We start from the raw sequence: 22,184 nt of genomic DNA, 5'->3' as shown, positions 1-22,184 counted from the left end.
AAGATATTAAGAAAGCAAATGACAGTGTAAATAACATGCTTACAGCTAACAGTATGGTGTACAAAAGATGGCTGGCTGGTTTTTAAAAAAAAAAAAAAGATTTATTTATGGGTTGGGCATGATGACTCAATTAGCTAATCTTCCTCTTGCAAGCCTCAGGACTCCATAGGGGTACCAGTTCATGCCCCCGGTGCTCCACTTCTGGGGTTTGGAAAAGCAGTGAAGGATGGCCCAATCCTTGGGACCCTGTACCCTGTGGCAGACCCAGAAGAAGCTCCTAATTCCAGGCTTTGGATCAGCTCAACTCTGGTTGTTGTGCCCACTGGGAAGCAAACTAGTGGCTGGAAGGTTTTTCTCTCAGTCTCTCCTTATCTCTGTAAATCTGTCTCCTCCTCCCTCCTCAAAAAAGATTAATGTAAAAATGATTTATTTATTTATTTAAAAGGCAGAGTTATAGAGAAATAAGGAGAGACAGAAAAATTCTGAGGTGCATTAGCAGGGAGCTGGATCGGAAGTGGAGTAACTGGGACTCCAATGGTGCTTTTATGAGATGCCACGTTGCAAGCTGTGTTTTAACTGTTGTATGACAATGCTAGTCCCTAATATTTGTTTAGTTGATATTATGCTTTTTATATTTTTAATTATTTAAAATAGTATCTGCTGATTGCCATAGAAAGTCAAACAGTTTAAAATAGAAAATTAAAGTGTCTTCATGGAACCTACATTTAGTGTAGTGGGTTAAGAAGCTGCTTACAGGGCCCGGGGCCATGGCCTAGTGGCTAAAAGTCCTCACCTTGAACGTGCCAGCATCTTATATGGGCGCCAGTTCTAATCCCGGCTGCTTCACTTCCCATCCAGCTCCCTGCTTGTGGCCTGGGGAAGCAGTCAAAGACGGCCCAAAGACTTGGGTTTATGCACCCACGTGGGAGACCCAGAGGAAGTTCCTGGCCCCTGGTTTCGGATCAGTTCAGCACCGGCCATTGCAATCACTTGGGGAGTGAATCATTGGACAGATCTTCCTCTCTGTCTCTCCTCCTCTCTGTATATCTCACTTTCCAGTAAAAATAAAAACATAAATGAATGAATAAATTATTTTAAAAAAGAAGCTGCTTACAATGCTGGTAGCCCAGATGAATGTTGATTCAAATCTCAGCTGCTCCACTTCTAGTCCAGCTTCCTGGAAATATATCTGGGAAATCAGCAGACGGCATAAGTACATGGACCTCTGCCATTTGGGGAGTGAACCAATGGATGGAAAATCTCTCTCTCCCCTTTTCCTCTCTCTATAACTCTGCCTTTTAAATAAGTAAGCAAATAAATAAATATATAAATAAATCATATTAAAAGAAAGGAAAAGAGTATGTGCTCTGTGTTTGAGCAAAAGTGAACTCAGAGAAATACAAAGTCTGCTGGAGAGGAGAGGGGAGGGCTTTGCTCACCAGACAAAAGGAGAACTTCCGGTAGGTTTTCTCCCGGGTGTCACCAGACCCAGATCTGTTCATTGGCATCCACCTGTTATTCATATCTGCCTTCAGTGTTCTCTCTCAGTCTCCTTTCTTTCTAGCAAGGTGAGAGCCAACAATCCCTGTGTGAGGCAGGTGCTTGGCTCAGCAGTAACGATGTCCACAGACCCCATCAGAAGACATGGCTTAATTCCAAACTTGGCTCCCATTCCTAGCTTCCTGATAATGCAGAACCCAGGAGGCAGCAGAGTATGATTTAAGTAGGTCCCTGCCATTCACATGGGAGACCTGCCTTGGACTCCCAAGAGCCCAGCCATTATGTATAGATATTTCATTTGTAGCTTTGGTTACCTAGGTGCAAAGATCTTATATTAAGACATCAGTGATCGAGCCAGCACGATGGCTCAATTGGTTAAATCCTCCCCTTGCACCCATCAGTATCTCACATGGGTGCCAGTTCCTGTCCTGTCTGCTCCACTTCCCATCCAGCTCCCTGCTGGTGGCCTGGGAAAGCTGTGGAGGATGGCCCAAAGCTTTGTGATCCTGAGTCTGAATAAGAGAACAGGAATAAGCTCCTGGCTTTAGATAGCTTCTGCTCCAGCCATGTGGTCACTTGGGGAGTGAACCAGGGAATGGAAGATCTTTCTCTCTGTCTCTCCTTCTCTTTATAAATCTGATCTGCCTTTCTAATTAAAATAAATCCTTCTCTTTTTTTAAGTGACTGATTAAAAAGCAAGAATGGGAGCAGGCATTTGGTAGAGTGGCTAAGGCACTAATTGGAACACCCACATCCAATATTGGAGCACTTGGCTCTACTTCCAATCCAGCTTCGTGCTAATGCAGACCCTAAGAGGCCGCAGACAATGGCTCAAGGACTTAGGCCCTGTCCATTCAGGTGGGAGATCCAGACTGAATTCCTAGCTCTTGGCTTCAGCCTGACCCAGCCTGACCCCGCCTAACCCAGCCTGATCCAACCTTAGATACTACAGGCATTTGGGGAGTGAACTGGCAAATGAAAGATCTCCAGCTCTTTCTATCTTATTTCAAAATAAAAATAAGCTTTAGTAATTAAATAAAAAGAAGGCTTGAGTGACTACCACATTCCAGGAACCACTGGCCTTTACACACTCTTCCAGTACCAAGAATCTTTATTACTCAGAAGCCATGAGATAAAACAGATGGGCTTGAAGACTAGATCATGAAGTGGCAACAAATCAAGTATGTATTCAAAAGCTCCTCCTAATCTAAAAAGGCTAATGTGCTAGTCCAAGGGTTTGGAAGCAGTGTTGTTGGTCACTGGGTGGGTTTGAGCCCTGCTCATATTCAGATGGGTTCCCATCACAGTTACGCACATGCTAGAGTTGTAAGCCTCTTGCTACCAACACACCTGTGAAGGTCTGGTCCCGAGGCCGGGAAGTAAGGCTACTTCACCCATTAGGAACATCTCCCTAAGCTGGGTCACTATAAATGTTCAGATTTCTCATCCAACCCAAGACAGACACACAGAGACAGTGAACAGGAGGATGCAGAGTGGGATGGAACAGAGCAGGGGGAGGGGTAGGAGATCAGACTTCCACCTGTAGCCTATGACACTGATCATAAGCCCCTGGGCCTCAGTGTTCCCATCTGTCAAATGGGTGTTGGGACTGGCTCCAAGTTCGCATCGTGTATGGAGATTTCCCACCGCAAGGACCACCTCCACCAGTGAGTGCCCAGTCTGTGGTCTGAACTCTACAGCTCACAACACTGAGCTAATTCCCAGCAGGCAGAGTCCACTCTTTGAGCGCACTGAGGGTTACAATATCCCTCTGCACACACCTTTTCAGCGTGAACTCTGAACTCGCAACTCCGATGATAAGGCAGGATGCCTTGGAGTATCCCCTAAAGCTGGGCAAGTGTCAGCTGCTCCACTCCCAATCCAGCTCCCTGCTAACACATCTGGAAAAGCAGCAAAAGGTGGCCTAAGTGCTTGGGGATATCTGGCCCAGCCCTGACCTTTATAGCCATTTAGGTAGTGATCCAGCAGATGGAAGATTCTCTTTCTCTTTAACTCTGCCTTTCCAGATATATTTTCTTTAAAATTTTTGGCAAGCTAAGGAGCTGGGTTGTGCCCTGCTGGCTCACCCCCAACAGCCCCAAGTCACTCACCCTGGCAATGCCTGCCTTCCCCGCGGTAGCCAGGCTTGCAGGAGCACTTGTAGGAGGTGGGTGTGTTCTGGCACAGGGCATCAGCATGGCAGTCATCTAGCTCCTGGGCACACTCATCCACATCTGTAAGACAGAACAGTGACCCCTGCAAATGCTGCTCCAAGCACACCTTGTGTGACCTTCCCCAGTCCCTCCCTAGCACTGGCTGCCCTTTGTCCACCCCATTCCCGCCACCCATGCTGGCCAGCCCAGAGAGGACCCATACCACTGTCAGGCATGGCCTGTTGCCTCTGCAATTCCCCATCCCCACCACCCTCTCTACAGGTCTTGGAGATTTAGCTCTACTCTACCTCCTCCAGGGAGCCTACCACTTGTTCGAGGTGTGGGAAGTATCCCCTCTTTCACAACACCACACACACACACACACACACACACACACACACACACACACACACGGAGCTTTTGTTCTATTTTCTCACCTGACAACAGACACGCCAGCCCCTACCTGGGACACGAGAAGCCCGTGTGAATGCCTGCTGAACATTCTGGAAGGTTGGCAGCTGTCAGTCCTCCCAGGACTGGGGGTGCAAGGGAGCCTGACCCAATCCCCCACCTCAGCCCCACCCCTCATCTCAACCGGGAAACCCGCCCCGGTGCTGACACCACCCCGGGGTGCGGGTCTACAACTCAAGTGGCCTCAGTGACCCGCGCCCAGAGCTCTGCCGCCCAGTGGCCTAAGGCCACCCTTGGCCCCTCCAACAGCGGCTGCGCGAGTTCCACAGCTCGCCAAGTGCCAGGGAGCCTAGCGTGAAACCTGCAGGAGCGCTTCTCCGCCCCAGAGGCCAAGAGTGAGGGCACCGCAGCGCGGCCTCAGATAGTGTGCCCGTCAGGCCCTTGGGCTCCACCCCGGCCGGCACGAGCCCCGGGGTGCTCCTCGCGTTGCTCAGCCCTGGGCCGCTGGGGCCAGGGCGGGAACTGTCAACCGGCCGGGTCCGAGGCTGTGAGAGACCCAAGCCCTGCGCCGAGGGAGGCCCCGAGCCGCGGCGGCGTCTCAGCTCCGCCGGCGCGGGTGAAGGCTCCTGAGGGCTGCGTGGACCCACTCAGGGCGGACTCGGGAACTCCTTCTCTGCGCCCCAGAGCCGTGCCAGGTGCGCCCCAGGCTGGACACTCACCCTCTGGCGGCCCCTGGCCGGGAGGGACGGTAGCCGCCAGCAGCGGCAGCGGCAGCAGCAGCAGCAGCAGGATCTGTAGCAGCGCCTGGGCGGGCCCGGGGAAGCCGCGGCCCGCGACCCCCATGGCAGGCGCAGCGGCAGAGGCAGTGGCGGTGGAGCACGGGAGCGTGGGGAGCGTGGTGAGCGCAGCAGTGGCTCGGGGAGGTGTGCGGGCGCCCTGCCCGGCGCGCTCCTGTCGGACCCGGCTCCGCCCGCCCCCCGAGCCCCGGCCTCATTTTCACACGGTCCTCCCCGGGGCCAGGGCGGGCGGCGCAGGGGGCAGTGCCGCCCCTTTTGGCGCCCCTCCCTGCCCGGGCAGAGGGCGCGGCCACCGGGCCGAGGGCGAGGGCACTGTCAGCCCCTCAGGGCGGGTCGTCCTGCCCTCCACCCATCCCACGCCCTGAGCAGCTGGTACACCCTGCCCCCACACCGGCCACATCGCGCGGGGCACCCGGCTCCTACCTCCGCCTTTGCCGTGGCCTCCAACTTGACCCGGTCCTCAGGTGTGGGGACCCTCAGCTGTTCCGGCAGGAAACACTGAGACACACCCCCTCACACCACAAGCGTCCTGTCAGTCCACCAACCCCAACGCCATGAGGGAATAGGAGCAGTGGGCCTTCCTGGTACACAGGTGGCTGGAACCCTGTATCCTTAGCAGCTCTCTGGGGACAACTGCAGTCGTTCTCAAGGCCCCCAAACATGGTGTGCCCATATTGAATCCACCTTTTCCTAGTTGGTTTGATGTTGTTGTTAGTATTCCCATATTCTCCCTCTCTTAGGTACTCGGGGGAGGGGTGAAGGAATGTCACAAAAATTGTCCCTCTGGTTCATGCACAAAAACACATAATAAACACCTAAGACCTTGCTTGGAGCCTTCCACCCTCAGAGCCACCCAGAGGTCCCAGCCCCCAAAGGGGGGTGGCAGATGGAATATCTGAGAAAGTGACTTTTCTGTGCTTGCTTTCTTTTAGACCTTTTCATGGCTGGCGCAGGCAAACAGGTTGCATCCCTCTCTGCTCTGCTTCTCCCTCCCACCCTCTTTTGTTGGGTGCCGAGAGGAGTGCTTAGCTATTTCTGGCCAATGGGATGGATGTTACCCATTTGTAAATCTTCACTTAGTGAAACGTTTTCGCGCCCCCCCTGCCTTTGTCTCTGCATCCTTAATGGTGGCCATAAATTACCACTACCTTTTCTCTCCGCTGTAGCAGGCTTCATTGCTCTTGAAATGATCAAAGTTATTTCTTTTAAGATCCAACTTGAAACTGCCCATTGTGTGCTCCACAGACCTCGTTAGCGCCAGTCAAAGCATACAGCTACATAAAGCTGCCCATTAAATTCTAACAAGGCCTTCTCAGCCCTCTAGGCCTGCTCAAGAAATAAGATGTGGGCTGTTTATTCTTTTCCCTGTTTTTCTCTAAATTGATACAGCAGCAGGAACACTAACAACAAGAGTGGGTGTTTTGCTTTGTTTTGTTTGGAGAGGTAGTCTTAAAACATTCATCCTTTCCGGAAAAGTCCACCACTGGCACAGATCTCAAAAAATATTGTGAATCTCTTCCATTTTCCCTTACTTCCACCCAATCATGCGTTGCGCTGGTTGGCTCCTGGAGTCCTGGACCACCTCTGTGAGACTTGAGGTTAAAGTAGCATGGTTTACATGTGAGAAAATCCACCTAAGAAAGGTGGCCAGAGCCAAGCTGGATTCAGACGTCCAGACATCCTGGCCATGCCCCAGCTGCTGTCTGCTGCACTGCTGAGGTTCTCACCAACTTCCTGGGCTGAAGCTGACACTTACTCTCCCTCTCCTTGCAGGCTGAGAAGCTGTGAACTGTGTCTGGGTTTGCGGGAGAGGCTGCCTGGCCAGCCCAGGCTCTGTGGGCAAACCCGGAGAGCCTGTGTGAACCTGCATTCCCAGACACCCAGCACCCATCTTCCCTAACCCCTCAGCAGCCTCTGGAGTGCTATTTCTTGCCTGTGCAGAGAGTTCCCTTCCCTGGCTCAAGCACCTAGAAAATTCCTTCTCCATCATCTTCTTGGCATCTTGTCTTTGCATCCTCCCCCTGGGCGCGTCACTCAATCTCTCCATTCCTGAGCCTGCCCCTCCCCCCCTCCCCGCCCAGTCCCAAGCATCAAATTGCAGCTGAATGTTGACCCTGACTCTATAGGTCCCTCCAATCCCACTGTTCAAACTGAGGCTCATCTTCTTCCCCAAGCTCGCTTCTGCTCTCCTTTAGAGAAGAGCCCTGCTGTTCTGCCCACACCCTATCAGAAACCTGGACCCTAGTCTCTTTCCCTGCCCACCCCATCTGGACAGGCCAATCAATTCCACCCTCCTACCACTTCTCAAAACCATCCCCTCTCACCGTGCCTGATGCCTGAGCCTAGGGCCTCAACAATCCACCTACTTTGGGATTCCTCGTTGGTCTCACCCTGCTTTGAACAAGCACATCGTGGGATGAACAAGCTCTGATACATGCAGCACCTGGGGACATCTCATGAACCCCATGTGGAGTGATAGCAGCCAGACAGAAAAGGGTACATATTCTGTGAAGTTTAAGATGCAGAACTAATGAACAGTGGAGCGGCAGTTCCCTCTGGGGATGGGGGCTGATTTGAGAAGGAAATGAAGGAATTTCCAAAATGGTAGACATGTTCTAGATCTTGACCCGCATGGTGATTATATGGGTTTATACACATGTAAAATTAGGAACAATGGCATCAGCTTAATACACTTTCATGCGCTTTGATGCAGCCATGTTTTCCCTCAATAAGCACACAGACGCAGGCCTGCCCAGCTGGGCCTCTGTGATCATTGCTCCTCTCCTTTCCAGAGACTCTGCCCTGGTGACCTCGGACTCAGCTAGTGCCTTGCTGTTCCTCCCTCATCCTTCCCCTGCCTCATGCTGCTCCCTTTGCAAGAAGCAGGCCTTCACAAACATTGGAAAACACTAAGACAGCAGTTGCTGAATCAACAGCATTGCACCCCAAAGAAGTTTCCTGATGCATTCCCTGAATAAGTAATGATTTGCCAGCGAGACATGTGGGTCTTTAGGTGAGCAGGTCCATAGAGTTTCTGCAGAAGGGAAGCATCGCCTGCTCTTGTACTCACAGCTTCTCCTTTGAGGATGGCTGCCACAAGTGTCTCCTGGGCAACTCCTCGGAAGTCCGAATTGGATGTGAGGTGCTGCTTCGTCCCTATACCCTGGCAGCAGTGCTGATGCCTGGGACTGTGTGGCCAGGGAGGAGATGCTTATGTTGTTTTCTGTTGACAAGCAGAGTTACAGAGTTCCAGAGAAAGAAGGAGACGCAGAAACAGGTATCTTGGGGTTAGCATTGTGGCTCAACGGGTTAATCCTCTGCCTGAAGCATTGGCATCCAATATGGATGCAGGTTCGTGTCCTGGATACTTCACTTCTGATCGAGCTTATGGTCTTGGAAAGCAACGAAGAATGGTTCAAATCCTTGGGCTCTTGCATCCATGTGGGAGACCCAGAGGAAGCTCAGCTCTGGCTATTGCAACCATTTAGGGAGTAAATCAATGGATGGAACATTTTTGTCTCATTCTCTCTGTAGACCTACCTTTCAAATCGAAATAAATAAATCCTTCTTAGAGAGAGAAAGAGAATCTTCCATCTGTTATTTTACTCTCCAAATGGCCACACTGACATGCAGTTTATCTCCACTTGCAGCATGCAAGCACAACTACCTTATTAGACTTCATTTACAAAAAGGAAGTTCAAAGATAAAATGATTTGGAATTTCACAGGCTATTTGGGGAGTGAACCAGCAGATGGAAGATCTCTGCTCATCTCTTGCTTTCTAGGTAATTCTTTCAGGAGAAATAGATAAATTTTAAAAATAATAAATGGAGAATGAAGCCCATCATGGAAGGTTATATTATAAAAGCAGTTATGAGAACAAAAGCCCAAGAATTCCAAACAGCAAAAGAGTCATGCAAATAAAATTGGTCCCAGAAGAGGGAGAAATGATGGAGGCCAGTTTGTACGTCAAGGAGCTTCCTACTCATCAACAACAACAGGCCAAGGGAGCATCACAGAGGGACTTCTGACAAACCTGTACAAAGCAGATAAGTCTAGGGCATTTAACTATTCCAGAGCATAAGGAAAAACCTTTCAATTCTTTCTGTGACAAAGGTATATCATTGATCTAAAATGTAGTAATGCTATACATTGGAAAAGTTGTAAAATAAAGAAAGGAAGAAAGAAAGAAAGGAAGAAAGAAAGAAAGAAAAGAAAAGAAGAGAAAAGAAAAGAAAGAAAAAGGAAGAAAGAGAGAAGCTTTATGGGGTAAGCATGATAGCTCACTAGCTAATCCTCCACCTATAAGCACCAGGATCCCATATAGGCACTGTCCTGGCTGCTTCACTCCGAAACAGCTCCCTGACTGTGATCTGGGAAAGCAGCAGAGGATGGCATAAAGCCTGAGGACCCTGCACCCATGTGGGAGACCCAGAAGAAGCTCCTGGCTCCTGGCTTCAGATTGGTGCAACTCCAGCCATTGCAGCCACTTAGGGAGTGAACCAGTGGACGGAAGTTCTTTCTGTCTCCCCTTCTCTCTACAAATCTGCCTTTCCAATGAAAATGAATAAATTTTTAAAAAGAAAAGCTGTAGCACTTACGGCCATCAATTAAAAGCCCTCAATAAAAAATTATTACCATGACTAAGTAGGACATATTTCAGAGGGCAAAAATGGTTGACGATTAGAAAATTAACTCACATAATTAACTGTGACAGATTTTAAAAGGCAAAGCATATAATTTTTCCACAGACACTTAAAGGGTATTTGAAACAACATTCATGGGCCCAGCAGTGTGGCCTAGCAGCTAAAGTCCTCACCTTGAACGCCGTCGGGATCCCATATGGGCGCCAGTCCTAATCCCGGCAGCTCCACTTCCCATCCAGTTCCCTGCTTGTGGCCTGGGAAAGCAGTCGAGGACGGCCCAAAGCCTTGGGACCCTGCGCCCGCGTGGGAGACCTGGAAGAGGTTCCTGGTTTCCAGCTTCGGATCGGCACAGCACCGGCCCGTGGCGGCTCACTTGGGGAGTGAATCATCAGACGGAAGATCTTCCTCTCTGTTTCTCCTCCTCTCTGTGTATTTGACTTTGTGATAAAAAAAAATAATAAAAAATAAAGAAATATTCAATATCCTAAAGACGTCAACTCTCTATTTCAGTTTGAAATTTGTTTCTTAATAATTTTAATTGATATATAACAATTGACCTAAGTTACAAAGTACAATGTGATAATGTGAGACCTGAATGTGATACATGTTAATACGGATTTTAATGTAATCCAACAAATATTAGTAAATAAGCTTTTCTGAGCAGGAGAATTGACTCTAATGTTCATACAGAAAAATGAAGGAGCAAATCAGCAATTAAACAATGTCCAGAAAAGAACAAGGTTTGTAGATGTAAATCATCATTCCTAGATATTCAAAGATCTTATGAAGTCTCAGTAATCAAAACAGTATAATACTGGCATACAAATGGATATGCTAACAGAGTAGAACATCATGTCCAGAAGCAGTCTCGAAGCCGTGCATGGATATGATGTAATAAAGTTGATGCAGCAAGTTGTCGGTAGAAAATGTGGACCATTACTTGGTACTGGGACAAACAGGCACCATTGCAATAACACGAGGTTGAAGTCAACACACTGCACAAGTTTACCTTTGAATGGATAAACAATTTAACTTTTTTAGAATATATAAACCTCAAAAATATGGGCCCAGTGCCGTGCTCAATGGCTAAATCTCCACCTTGAACGTGCCAGGATCCCATATGGGTATCAATTAGTGTGCTGGCCGCTCCACTTCCCATCCAGCTCCCTGCTTGCAGCTTGGGAAAGCAGTGGAGAACTTGGGACCCTGCACTTGCATGGGGGACCTAGAAGAAGCTCCTGGCTTAAGATAGGCTCAGCTCTGGCTGTTGCAGCTATTTGAGAAGTGAACCAGTGGATGGAAGATCTTTCCCTCCATCTCTCCTGCTCTGTGTATATCTGCCTTTTCAATACAAATACGTACACTTTTTAACTCAAAAATATTAAGAAAATACTTTTCAACTTGTAGTGAGGAAAGTCTTCTAGTGACTTAAAATCTACAAACCACAAAAAGATCAGTAAGATAAACTACATAAAAGTGAAATACACTCTGCATTTTAGAAAAACATTGTAATTAAAGAATAAATAATAAACTGTGGAAATGCTTTCACAGATAAGGGAACAAAATTCTTCATATATAAAGAATCACAGAAGTTCAGTAAGTATAGATAAGTAATTCAACCAAAAAATATGCAAAGGATATCAATATATAAGACATGTAAATTAATTTTAAACAGAAGAAAATACTTTCAACTTCTTTCATAATGAATAAAATGCAAAGTGAAGCACCCAAGATGGAAATGTTTACTTAATACACTGGCAAAAATCTGAAGTTTGCGAACTGGTGCTGTGGTGTATTAGGTAAAGCCATTGCTTATGGTGCAAGCATCCCATACGGGCACCAGTTCATGTCCCAACTGCTTCACTTCCAACCCTGTTCCCTGCTGGTGCACCTTGAAGGGTAACAGAAGATGGCCCAAGTGCCTGGGGCCCTATACCCAAGTGGGAGACCTGGAAGAAGCTTCTGGCTCCTGGTTTCAGGCCAGCACAACTCTGGCCATTATGGCTATTTAGGTAGTGGACAAGCAGATGGAAGATCTCTGTCTCTCTCTGTGTGTGTGTGTGTTTGTATATGTGTGTAACTGCTTTTCAAATATTCTTTTAAAGTTAAAGTTTGATAATACATTCTCAAGGCAAGACTAGAAAAAAAAGACCTGTCAAACATTGACAATCAGAGTATGTATTGACAAAGGGCCCTTAGGTCTGCATGCGCTGTGGGTGTCAGGTCTGTGAGCCCTGGGGGAAGAGGAGGAGGGATATCTAGCAGGACCAGGGTTGCCTGGCCTGACTCCTCCGGCCCACCTGTGCAATGGTTGCCAGATCCATGAGCCCTAGCTGTCGAGGGTCCAGCAGAGCTTCGGTCGGGCATCCCAGGGTGCCCTCCTCAGTAGAAAAGACAGAGCAGCGGACCACAGGCCCTGATACATGTGGAGGCTATGGCAGCCCATTGGGACATGCTATGTATCATAGATCCTGGGTTGATATTGGTGCCTGTTCCCCATCCCTGGGTACTGTGGTGGTTGGAAGGCTGAGTGTGATTTCTTCCCTTATCCCAAATACAGGAAAAAGAAAAAGAAAAGTTGGAGACAATGGTCTCACCCACTTTCCCCTAGCCTTCAATCCTTCCCACCCTGATTGACTATGTAATCATCATCAAAAATTTAAAAAAATTTTAAGAATATTTATTGGCATAAGTTCTACAAAGAGAAATCTTAAAATATTTATTTAAACTTAAATACTTAACCCAACAGTTCCAATAATGTTTCATCTACAGATAGCTTCTTATGTGCAAAATTAAATATAAATACACATACATATGTTATATGAAGTTATTCATCACAGCATTGTAGCAGCAAAATATTAGAAACAACTTAAGTAGCCATCAATAGTGGACTGGAGATATAAACACTATGACATCTGTAAAGAATAAGCAGCTAACAAAAATGAATAAAGGTTCTCTCTAAGCTTCAATATGGAAAGATCTCCCAGACGGACTTCTACATGGAAAGAGCAGGCACACTGGCAATGTGAGAGAAAAACAAACAGACAAAAAAAACCCATGCTGCATCTGCTTGTAAGTATGTGAAGAATCTCTACAGAGATAACGTAAAAAATTAGGAAGACGGGTACCAGCACAGGGCTGGGAAGGGCGGGGACATCAGGGTTGAGGGGCACCTGTTGGCGGTTCTCTCTCTACACTGCATTGTGGATACTGTGACCATGCTGTCCTAACAGCAGAAGGAATGGAACTGGAGTGCAGGTGGTTTTCATTGTGATTGCCACAGCAACCCAACAGTGAATGAAGTCCAGATACCAGCCATGTTTGGGAATCATGCTTATTGCAGGGGGCTTGTTTTAGACGTTTCCCCATACTCAATTTCAGCTACAAAATGTACTACAGACATTTCATTGTTGCCCTAAACTTGTTGGCATGGTCACAGTGAGCTATTCTCCTGGACCAACTTGGGCTAAACAGGCAAGAGATAACATCTTTTAAATGCTTGTGGCAACACTGGTAACTATCACCTAGAGCCCGGGGGAAGAGAATAAGCAATCCAAACACACACACACACACATGGACACAAACACACACACACACACACACACGGACACAGACACTTTGGTTGGTGTGATCTCTCTGATTAAAATAATCACGCCATATTTCTGATAGTAGAAATGCCACCATCTTTTGAAATTAGCTCACAGAGACTATTAATATGATAACAAGTTAAGATATGACCTGTGGTTTCTTTCAATTATCTGTTGATTCATTTTGAAATTTTATTGCAGGCAACTGCGATACCCTTTCATTTATTAATAGGTCAACACAAAGCCAGTTTGTCTATCATTTATCTCTCACAATTGTTCACACCAGTGTTCAAGGGAAAAAAAAAGAAAGCAAATAGACTTCATCATCTTATACAAATAACTGGGCAGTATATATGATGGAAGCAGCTGGGACTATAACAATTATGTAAATACATTTGCAGAAAAACCAAACAATGCCTCCATCCTTGGCATCAAAGGGGGAATGGAGCATGTCGAAGTTACTTCAAACACCAGGAATAACTACTTTATAATTGGAAAAAGAGAGGATATCTCAAAAACAGGGCCAGCATCAGGGCATAGCACATTAGGCCACGGCCTACAACACCAGTTTCCAATAGGAGCACCAGTTGGAGTCCTGGCTGCTCCACTGCCAATCCAGCTTCCTGCTCACGTACCTGGGAAAGCAGTGGAAGATACCCAAGTACTTGGGCCCCTGCATACATGTGGGGAGGCTCAGATGGAGTTTCTGATTCAAGGTTTGGGCTTGGCACAGCCCTAGCCATTGTTACTCTCTCTCCATATAAATGTGTAATTATATACATGTACATGTATACATACACACATGCATAAACTATCTTTCAATAAATAAATATGTATTTTTAAATGTGAGAAAGTATGAGGTGCTCAGGCAGTCAGAGCTGAACGTTAGCTCTGATTCGGTCACAGAGAGTGGCTGTGGGAACTTGGACAGTCTGCCAGTGTGTTTCCCCATATGGAAACTGATGATATCCGTGCTTGCTTGGAGGGCTGTAGGGAGTCACGGTGAGCTGATGCCTGCCAAGTGCTGACTGCGGGCTCCAGCCCAGAGCAGCACACAGGGAGAGGGATTCCCTTCCCTTGGCCACCCTAAGGAAATGGGAGCCATACAGGCCACCCTGGCCTGTGCCGTGATTCAGGCTGTTCAGCTGTGCCAAGGAGCAGATACTTGCCCCTGCTTGTTGCAGAAACCTGGTTATTAATCTATACCCATGGTGTGATTGTAGTTTAGAAACCTAGAATTTGGGGAGATAAGCTAGCTCCATCCAGATCCCAGAGGGCAGGTCCCTTATTATGCTAGTGAAAAGTGACTAGGTAGTTTAAACAGAAATGCTGAGAGCTTGCAAAAAATTTAGAATTATTGGAGGAGTGAGCTCTAGGCTGCACTTTGAGGAAAGACAAGAGAGTAGACTCACCAATGAAGCCACTTCGGTGGTAGAACTCAGTTGAGTCGGCAGGACTGCAGGCACTTGAACTCTCCCCAGATAAATCTGGACATGTTACTTGATACTCCAAGAATCATGACAAGGAAGCTGTCATCACACCACAGCTTCTCAGCAAACACATCTACACCGTCTTTCTCATGAACAAAACAAAGCGAAAAGTAGTTGGGGAGTTCAGAAAGTTTTCTACTTTCTAAATCGCACGTGAGTACATTTCAAAGGCAAAAATCAGCCACACCCAGAACCCCAGCTGCCAGGCTGAGTTCAGTTTTTCAGCTCATCAGTCTTTAAAGTACAAAAAAGCCATAGTGGAAGGACTTGCAGGCCATGCTGTGTTCCAGACACACACACCCATCACAGGTCGGTCAGACCCTGGAGAAGGAGGGCACCCTCCCATGACAGCTGTTTGTACTGTGGGCTCCCACGGTAACCCAGGCTGGAAGCTCACAGCACCCACTGGATGATGAAGACATCTTTTGGTTGCCTTGTGAGTGTGTATCACACTTTCTGCTTTGTTGCAAATGCACAGATGTTCATCTATTCATATCATTCAAGCACCTGCCTCTTCTCCAGGCAACCTCCCACACCGAATGGATTATAGACCGTGCTGGGCAAGACAACTATGGCTACTGTGAAGCGTGGATAACGTTCCCTTTTCCATGTCATATACATCAAGCCTCAGCCTACATGCAGTCATCATACTGCTTTAGGAAAGCACTGATTCAAATGCTGGTGCCATATAGGCACCTTGATAAGAGTGCTTACAATGAAATGAAGAAAACAAAACCAAATATGAATTACCTCATAAATTTTAAAATGTTAATTTAAATATTCATTTATAAATGTTATAAAATGTTATAACAAATTTTTAAAAATATTATAACATGTTTAAAATGCATTCTAGAGGGCCTGGCGCAGTAGTCTAGTGGCTAAAGTACTCATCTTGAATGCACCAGGATCACATATGAATGCTGGCTCTAATCTCGGCAGCCCCACTTCCCATCCAGCTCCCTGCTTGTGGCCTGGGAAAGCAGTCGAGGACGGCCCAAAGCCTTGGGACCCTGCACCCGCGTGGGAGACCCAGAAGAGGTTCCAGGTTCCCGGCTTTGGATCGGCACAGCACCGGCCGTTGCGGCTCACTTGGGGAGTGAAACATCGGATGGAAGATCTTCCTCTCTCTCTCTCCTCCTCTCTGTATATCTGAATTTGTAATAAAATAAATAAATCTTTTTAAAAAAAGATTTATTAAAATTTTTGTTTTTATTGGAGAGTCAATATACAGAGAAGAGGAAAGACAGAGAGGAAGATGTTTCTTCCATTGATTCACTCTGCAAGTGGCCGCAATGGCCGGAGCTGAGCCGATCTGAAGCCAGGAACCTGGAGCCTCTTCCAGGTCTCCTGTGCAGGTGCAGGGTCCCAAGGCTTTGGGCCGTCCTCGACTGCCTTCCCAGGCCACAAGCAGGGAGCTGGATGGGAAGTGGAGCTGCCAGGATTAGAACCAGCGCCGATATGGGATTCTGGCGCGTTCAAGGCGAGGACTTTAGCCACTAGGCCACGCCGCTGGGCCCTTAAATAAATCTTTTAAAAAGAGTATAAACTATTAAAAAATGCATTCTAGAACATGTTACAAGTCCCAGAAGTACATCAACAAAACACAACAGATACCTAAAGAGAAATTTTTCTCTTTGCTTAGAAAAGGTGATAAAACGATTAGGGCATACTTATAACTGACAACTTACTGCCCAAACTGATTGGGGCTAACAGGTTAAGCCACTGTCTACAATGCCAGCACACCATATGGGTGCCACTTCAAGGCCTGGTTGCTCTGTTTCCCATCCAGCTCCTTACCTGAGAAGGTAGCAAAAACTCTTGGCCCCAGTTTCAGCTCGCCCTGGCTCTAGCCATTTGGAGAGTGAACTGGTAGATGCAAGACCTTTCTCCCTCTCTCTCTCTCCCCTTCTCTCTGTAACTCTGCCTTTCAAACAAACAAACAAACAAACAAAATCTTTGTTTAGAAAAAAAAAATAAGGTGGGCCCAGCACAGTGGCCTAGCAGCTAAAGTCCTCACCTTGAACGCGCCAGAATCCCGTATAGGCACCGGTTCTAATCCCATCGGCCCTGCTTCCCATCCAGCTCCCTGCTTGTGGCCTGGGAAAGCAGTCGAGGACAGCCCAAAGCTTTGGGACCCTGCACCCGCATGAGAGACCCAGAAGAGCTCCTGGCTTTGGATCAGCTCAGCACCAGCCATTGTGGTCACTTGTGGAGTGAATCATCAGATGGAAGATATTTTTTTCTGTCTCTCCTTTTCTCTATATACATCTGACTGTGCAGTAAAAATAAATAAATCTTTTTTAAAAAAGAAGAAAAAATAAGGCAATGCATTGTGTATTTGAAAAGTCCAGGGAACAGCATCTATACTGAATCAAGAAACACTGCCATCAGTAAAACTGGCTTCCTCTCACATGTCTGCCCCATCATCCTGAACGTAGACATTCTGTGCTTGCTCTGATCGTCACTGTAAGATGGCTGCCACAGAGCCAGCCATTCTGATTGCATTCCAAAGCACACCATGACACGCAGCCAGATGGCTCTTCTCCCTTAGCATCCTCTCCTCCTCCTCTCGCTTCCTTTAGAACAGAAAGTCTGCCCTCACAACCCCAGGTGGTATTGCCCTTAATTTCATTCATCAGAGTCGAGCTACATTCTTGTAAGAGCACTGACAAGAAGGAAGTGTATTCTCACAACTGCTTTAAATCAAACCCTTTCACTGCTAGAAAAGAAAGCCACCTTCTCAAGCAGTTACCAACTGCCCAGAACCCAAACAAATGCTGGTTCTCTGGGAGGGGAGACAAGCCAGGCAGCGGCCATCAGTGGGGACAGACAGTGACTGCCAGTCACTTCAGGGCCAGTAAACACTTCTGAGAGCCCAAGTGATCCAAAGCACCTGCAACTCCAAGGCCCCGTCCTTTGTCTGAACACTCTCAACAGCTCTCTGCCAGCACAGCTCAGCTCCTGGATTTTTTCCATTTTTACCTGAGCTGATTATTCTAAGAGATTTTTCAAAAGTCACGTTTATGGATGGTTGCTGTGAAAATCTGCTTTTCTCAAAGCTTTTTCCACAATGTTTTGCCTGTTTCTGAAGAGCCTCTTAGAATGAATAACTACCATACCACAAAACCCAAATACTCATTTACAACATACAACATGATTTATTTATGCTCTCCAGCAAGTAGGGTGAATGAATTTCAGCCACATACACAAAAAATCTAAATGATTCATAAAATTAATGTTGAGCTGAAAAGTTCAAACCACATAATGCCATTTGTGGTGAGTTGAAGGTGAGGTCAAGGGTATGAGACAGGCGTGGGATCAACAGCATTCAACTCCTTGGCCTGGTTAGAAAATGTGCAAATGTCTTCAGTTTATGATTATGTACGTATGTATGCATGTGTATATTTGTATACCTACACCCGCACATATATATATGTGTGTATACACACGTTTATATGTACACATTTGTATACACACACACGTGTGTGTGTGTGTGATTTGTATACCTTGATGTTTATATTCCACTTCACTGTGAAAACCTAAAAAGCAGGGCAGGCATTTGGTGCAGTGGTAAATGCTGCACCAAGTGGAAGTGCCTGGGTTCGAGTCCTTGCACTGCTTCTGACTGGATTTCCTGCTGATGCACATCCTGGGAAGCCTCTGGGTATGGCTCAAGTGCTCGGGTCCCAGTCACCCATGTGGTAGACCTGGCTGGAGTTCTTGCCTCCTGGCTTTGGCCAGCCCAAGCCTAGCTGTCGTGGGAATTTGAGGAATGAACCAGAAGGTGATAAACCTTTCTCTGACTCAGTAGAATCAGAAATACTTGCTTGAAAAGTATTTCAAACAAATGAAAAAATCTTACTTAGGAAAGAGTTGGATGATACAACTAAGTTGGATGATACACTCTCCCCCAAAACAAACAACAAACAAAGCAACAACAACAAGGAGATGAAAAAACAAGTGAGTGTTAAGATTGTGTACAGAATACATAATATATCAATAATACATGTTTCAGGCAGAGAAAACAGAGAAGGAAGATGAGGAAATCACCCAAGAAACAATGCAATAAAAGCTCCCAGAACTAAGGCTCATGAATTTCCAAAAGAATTGAAAGGGCCCAGGCAGTGAGCAGTGGGCGAACACACACACTCCCAGGCAGATTTCATTACGAGAAACAAAAAGATCCTACAAGCTCCCAGAAGATAAATCCGTATCTCCTGCAAAGGCTCAAACACTGCAACAGCTCTGAGTTTTCAGTAGTAATATAGAGTTGGAGGGCTCCAGGCAACGCTTTTAAAACTGGGGCAATATGGAAATCTGATCTTTTTCCAAAGGACTTTGTAAAAACAAACAACACAATTTTCAAGCACATTGAAATCTCCAAAAAGTTACATTGCATACATTTCTAGGGATATTTTTAAAAAGATGATTTATTTATTGAAAGATAGAGCAATTGAGAGAGAAGGAAAGACAGAGATTTTTCATCCATTGGTCTCCCACCAAATGAGCGCAATAGCTGGGGCTGGGGAGGCCCAGGGTGAAGCCAGCAGCCAGGAATTCCATCTGGGGTCTCCCATGTGGGTGGTAGGGGCCTGAGTAGTTGCACCATCTTCTGTAGCCTTTCCAGGCACATTGGCAGGGAGCTTGATGAAAAGAGGACTAGCCAGCACTCCAATATAGGATGCTGGCATCCCAGGTGGTGGCTTCACCCACTGTTACCCCAACAACAGCCTCTCTAGGGGTATTTCCAGAACACAGGTTCCACTAAACCAGGGAATAAACTGGGAAAGAGGGAGGCATGGAACCCATGAAGAGAAAGTGAACACAGCCATGGCTGACGGTGGGCCCTGGGCAGCCCCAGCACGGCTGCAGCTCACCACAAGTCCAGGCTAGACCCGTCTAAGAGGCAGGAATGTATGGAGCGACTGATGTCAAGCGAAGAGAGGAGAATCTGGCAACCAGTTCAGGCTTCACTTAGTGACTGACACAGGGAAATTCAACCAACTTTGAAGAGCCGCTGGAGCCTGCCTTGCCAGCTTCTCCCCTTCACCAAGCCCATCAGTCTCAGGACACTCCTGAGTAAACACTCTGTACTCTAGATGCCATCTCTTAGGGTTTGCTTTCCAGGACCCAATCCACAATGCAAGACAACTCCAATGAAGAAATCCTGCTGGGGAAGCTCACTGCACCATTTGACCACGCCAGGCAGCCAGCAGCAGCGGCAACAGTACTGAGGTCATAGTCACACAGGCTCTGTAGATTTATCAACCAAAACCACTATATCAGTTCATTTGGACAGTAGAACGTGGAATGGGTGTGTTCCTGTGCGTCACGGAGGGAGGAGAGATAAAGCCTTAATATCCAACACAAGGAACAATATCTGAGGATGAAAAGCCAGCAGGCAGCAATCAGCACAAAAATCATTCACCACAAAGGAGGTGAACATAGCTGCCTCTGGGGAGGCAGAGAAGGGAAATGGGTGAGAGATGGCTGTTGTTCACAGGAAATGGTACAAAATTGTGTGACTCTTGAAAGTATGAGCATATCTAACCTTTACAATGACACAGCTGAAGTCAAAACCTGAAGCCTTGGCTGTGAGGTTGGGCAGATTAGTGACGGTCTCTTCACACCGGCCTGGAAATACCAACAAGGAAGCTTTATCAGAACAGAAGAAAGCTCATAATATCACGTTACATGGAAACACAGAACTAGAAAATGAGTTATATGCTAAGTCAGTCGCACACCAGAAATCATAGAGTTGTATATGTATGCATGGATAAGCATCTAAGGGCAACACAGCAACATGTGCTGTTCTCTCTTCCTGGTGAGTATAGAAGGATTTTTCACTTTATGCCATTTGCTGAAGCTCATGAACCTGCCATATTTATATCCCCTAATCCTCCAGTCTGAAGAAGTCATCCTTTCCTTGCATATTTAGAAAGTGCTGGGCAAGCATGGTGGCAGAGCATGCCAATCTCCCATCTGCAAGACTGGCATCCCATTTACGTGCTGGTTTGTGTTCTGGCTGTTCCGCTTCTGATCCAGCTCCCTCTTACAGCCTGAGAAGGCAGCAGAGGATGACCCAAGTCCTTGGGTCCTTGCACTTACATGATAAATCCAGAGGAAGCTCCCAGCTTCAGAGCAAGTTAGCTCCAGCCATTGCAGTCATTTGGGGAGTGAACCAATGAATGGAAGACCTCTCTGTCTCTCCTCTCTGTAACTCTGCCTTTAAAATAAAAATAACATAAATCTTTTTTAAAAATCCTAATTTCTGGGCTTGGCAGCGTGGCCTAGTGGCTAAGGTCCTCGCCTTGATCCCATATGGCCACTGGTTCTAATCCCGGCGGCTCCACTTCCTCTCTATCTCTCCTTCTCTCAGTATATCTGACTTTGTAATAAAAATAAAATAAATCTTAAAAAAAAAATCCTAATTTCTGTAACAGTAAGAAGGGCTAAGCTCTTCCATATACTATGCCAATTGCAGGCACCTCCCCAGGTGGCCAAGCTGCCACACTGATGGCACCTTTTCCTTCTCAGTCTTCTTCCTGCTGTTCTGTGTTCCCTGGCCTCCTGCTCTGCACAGCCATCCCCCTCTGTTCTTGGTTAACGAGGCTGGGAACACCAACCCTTCTCTATTTTCTCCCAAAGACCATCCCACACAAGGTACTGCTGAGGCCTAAAGCTCCACGTAGCTCCAAAACAACTCACACTCAGCAGGGACATCCTGGTGCGTGTGTGTCATGGCCATCCCTGCTCCTGGGGGAGACTCTCACGGGACAGCCTCCTTCCTCAACACCAGCAGAGGACATGGATGTCCCTATGTGTGCCCCCAGACCCAGGCTGTGTAACTTCTGGGCCCCTACCTGATACTGAGCTGCCAAATCCTTCAAGTCCTTCCTGTCTCCTGTGGAGGAGGATGGGATCTCCCTGTGGAACCTGCTTCTTCCAGTGAGAAAATTCTGACCTTTGGGCCCGGCGGCGTGGCCTAGCGGCTAAAGTCCTCGCCTTGAAAGCCCCGGGATCCCATATGGGCGCCGGTTCTAATCCCGGCAGCTCCACTTCCCATCCAGCTCCCTGCTTGTGGCCTGGGAAAGCAGTTGAGGACGGCCCAATGCATTGGGACCCTGCACCCGCGTGGGAGACCCGGAAGAGGTTCCAGGTTCCCAGCTTCGGATCGGCGCGCATCGGCCCGTTGCAGCTCACTTGGGGAGTGAAACATCGGATGGAAGATCTTCCTCTCTGTCTCTCCTCCTCTGTGTATATCTGGCTGTAATAAAATGAATAAAATCTTTTAAAAAAAAAAATTCTGACCTTTTACAGCCCCCCAAAGACCATTAAGAGCCTTTCATGAGTCATTCCCTCCATCTGAACAAGCAGCTGCAGCCAGGGCCTCTGTCTTCCTGTTACATGTGCTAGGATGGTGCATCTTCTGTAATGACTATCCATCACTTGGTAATCCAGTTATTTGCATGAGGGACCAGGAAGGTTGGAAACTGGCTGTTCAAACAGCATCAGTTGTGGAGTGAATAAAAATGTCAAATCCTATGAACCCAGAGACTTCCCATGGGTTCCTGCTTTGTGTTAAGCTCAGGCCATGCCCC

The 22,184-nt window shown here is 47.1% G+C and overlaps 1 protein-coding gene across 2 annotated transcripts in view; it reads right to left on the bottom strand.

The window, feature by feature from the left end:
- Positions 1-5,138, bottom strand: part of SCUBE2 (signal peptide, CUB domain and EGF like domain containing 2) — a 65,940-nt gene extending 60,802 nt beyond the window's left edge. The window contains exons 1-2 of one of the 2 annotated variants that reach the window (XM_036493651.2): positions 4,784-5,138; positions 3,612-3,734 (exon numbers count right to left, since the gene is read on the bottom strand). In XM_036493651.2, coding sequence (XP_036349544.2) covers positions 3,612-3,734; positions 4,784-4,907 — 247 coding nt within the window. In that variant the 5' untranslated portion in view covers positions 4,908-5,138. The remainder of the gene's footprint in view (positions 1-3,611; positions 3,735-4,783) is intronic. The other variant, XM_058662485.1, reaches the window with a different exon arrangement.
- Positions 5,139-22,184: the final 17,046 nt, after the last annotated feature.

This window comes from Ochotona princeps, chromosome 4 (genome assembly GCF_030435755.1).
Source record: "Ochotona princeps isolate mOchPri1 chromosome 4, mOchPri1.hap1, whole genome shotgun sequence".
NCBI classification, from domain to species: Eukaryota; Metazoa; Chordata; class Mammalia; order Lagomorpha; family Ochotonidae; genus Ochotona; species Ochotona princeps.
Note: the sequence above shows the minus strand (reverse complement) of the source record. Positions and strands in the feature narration are given on the sequence as shown.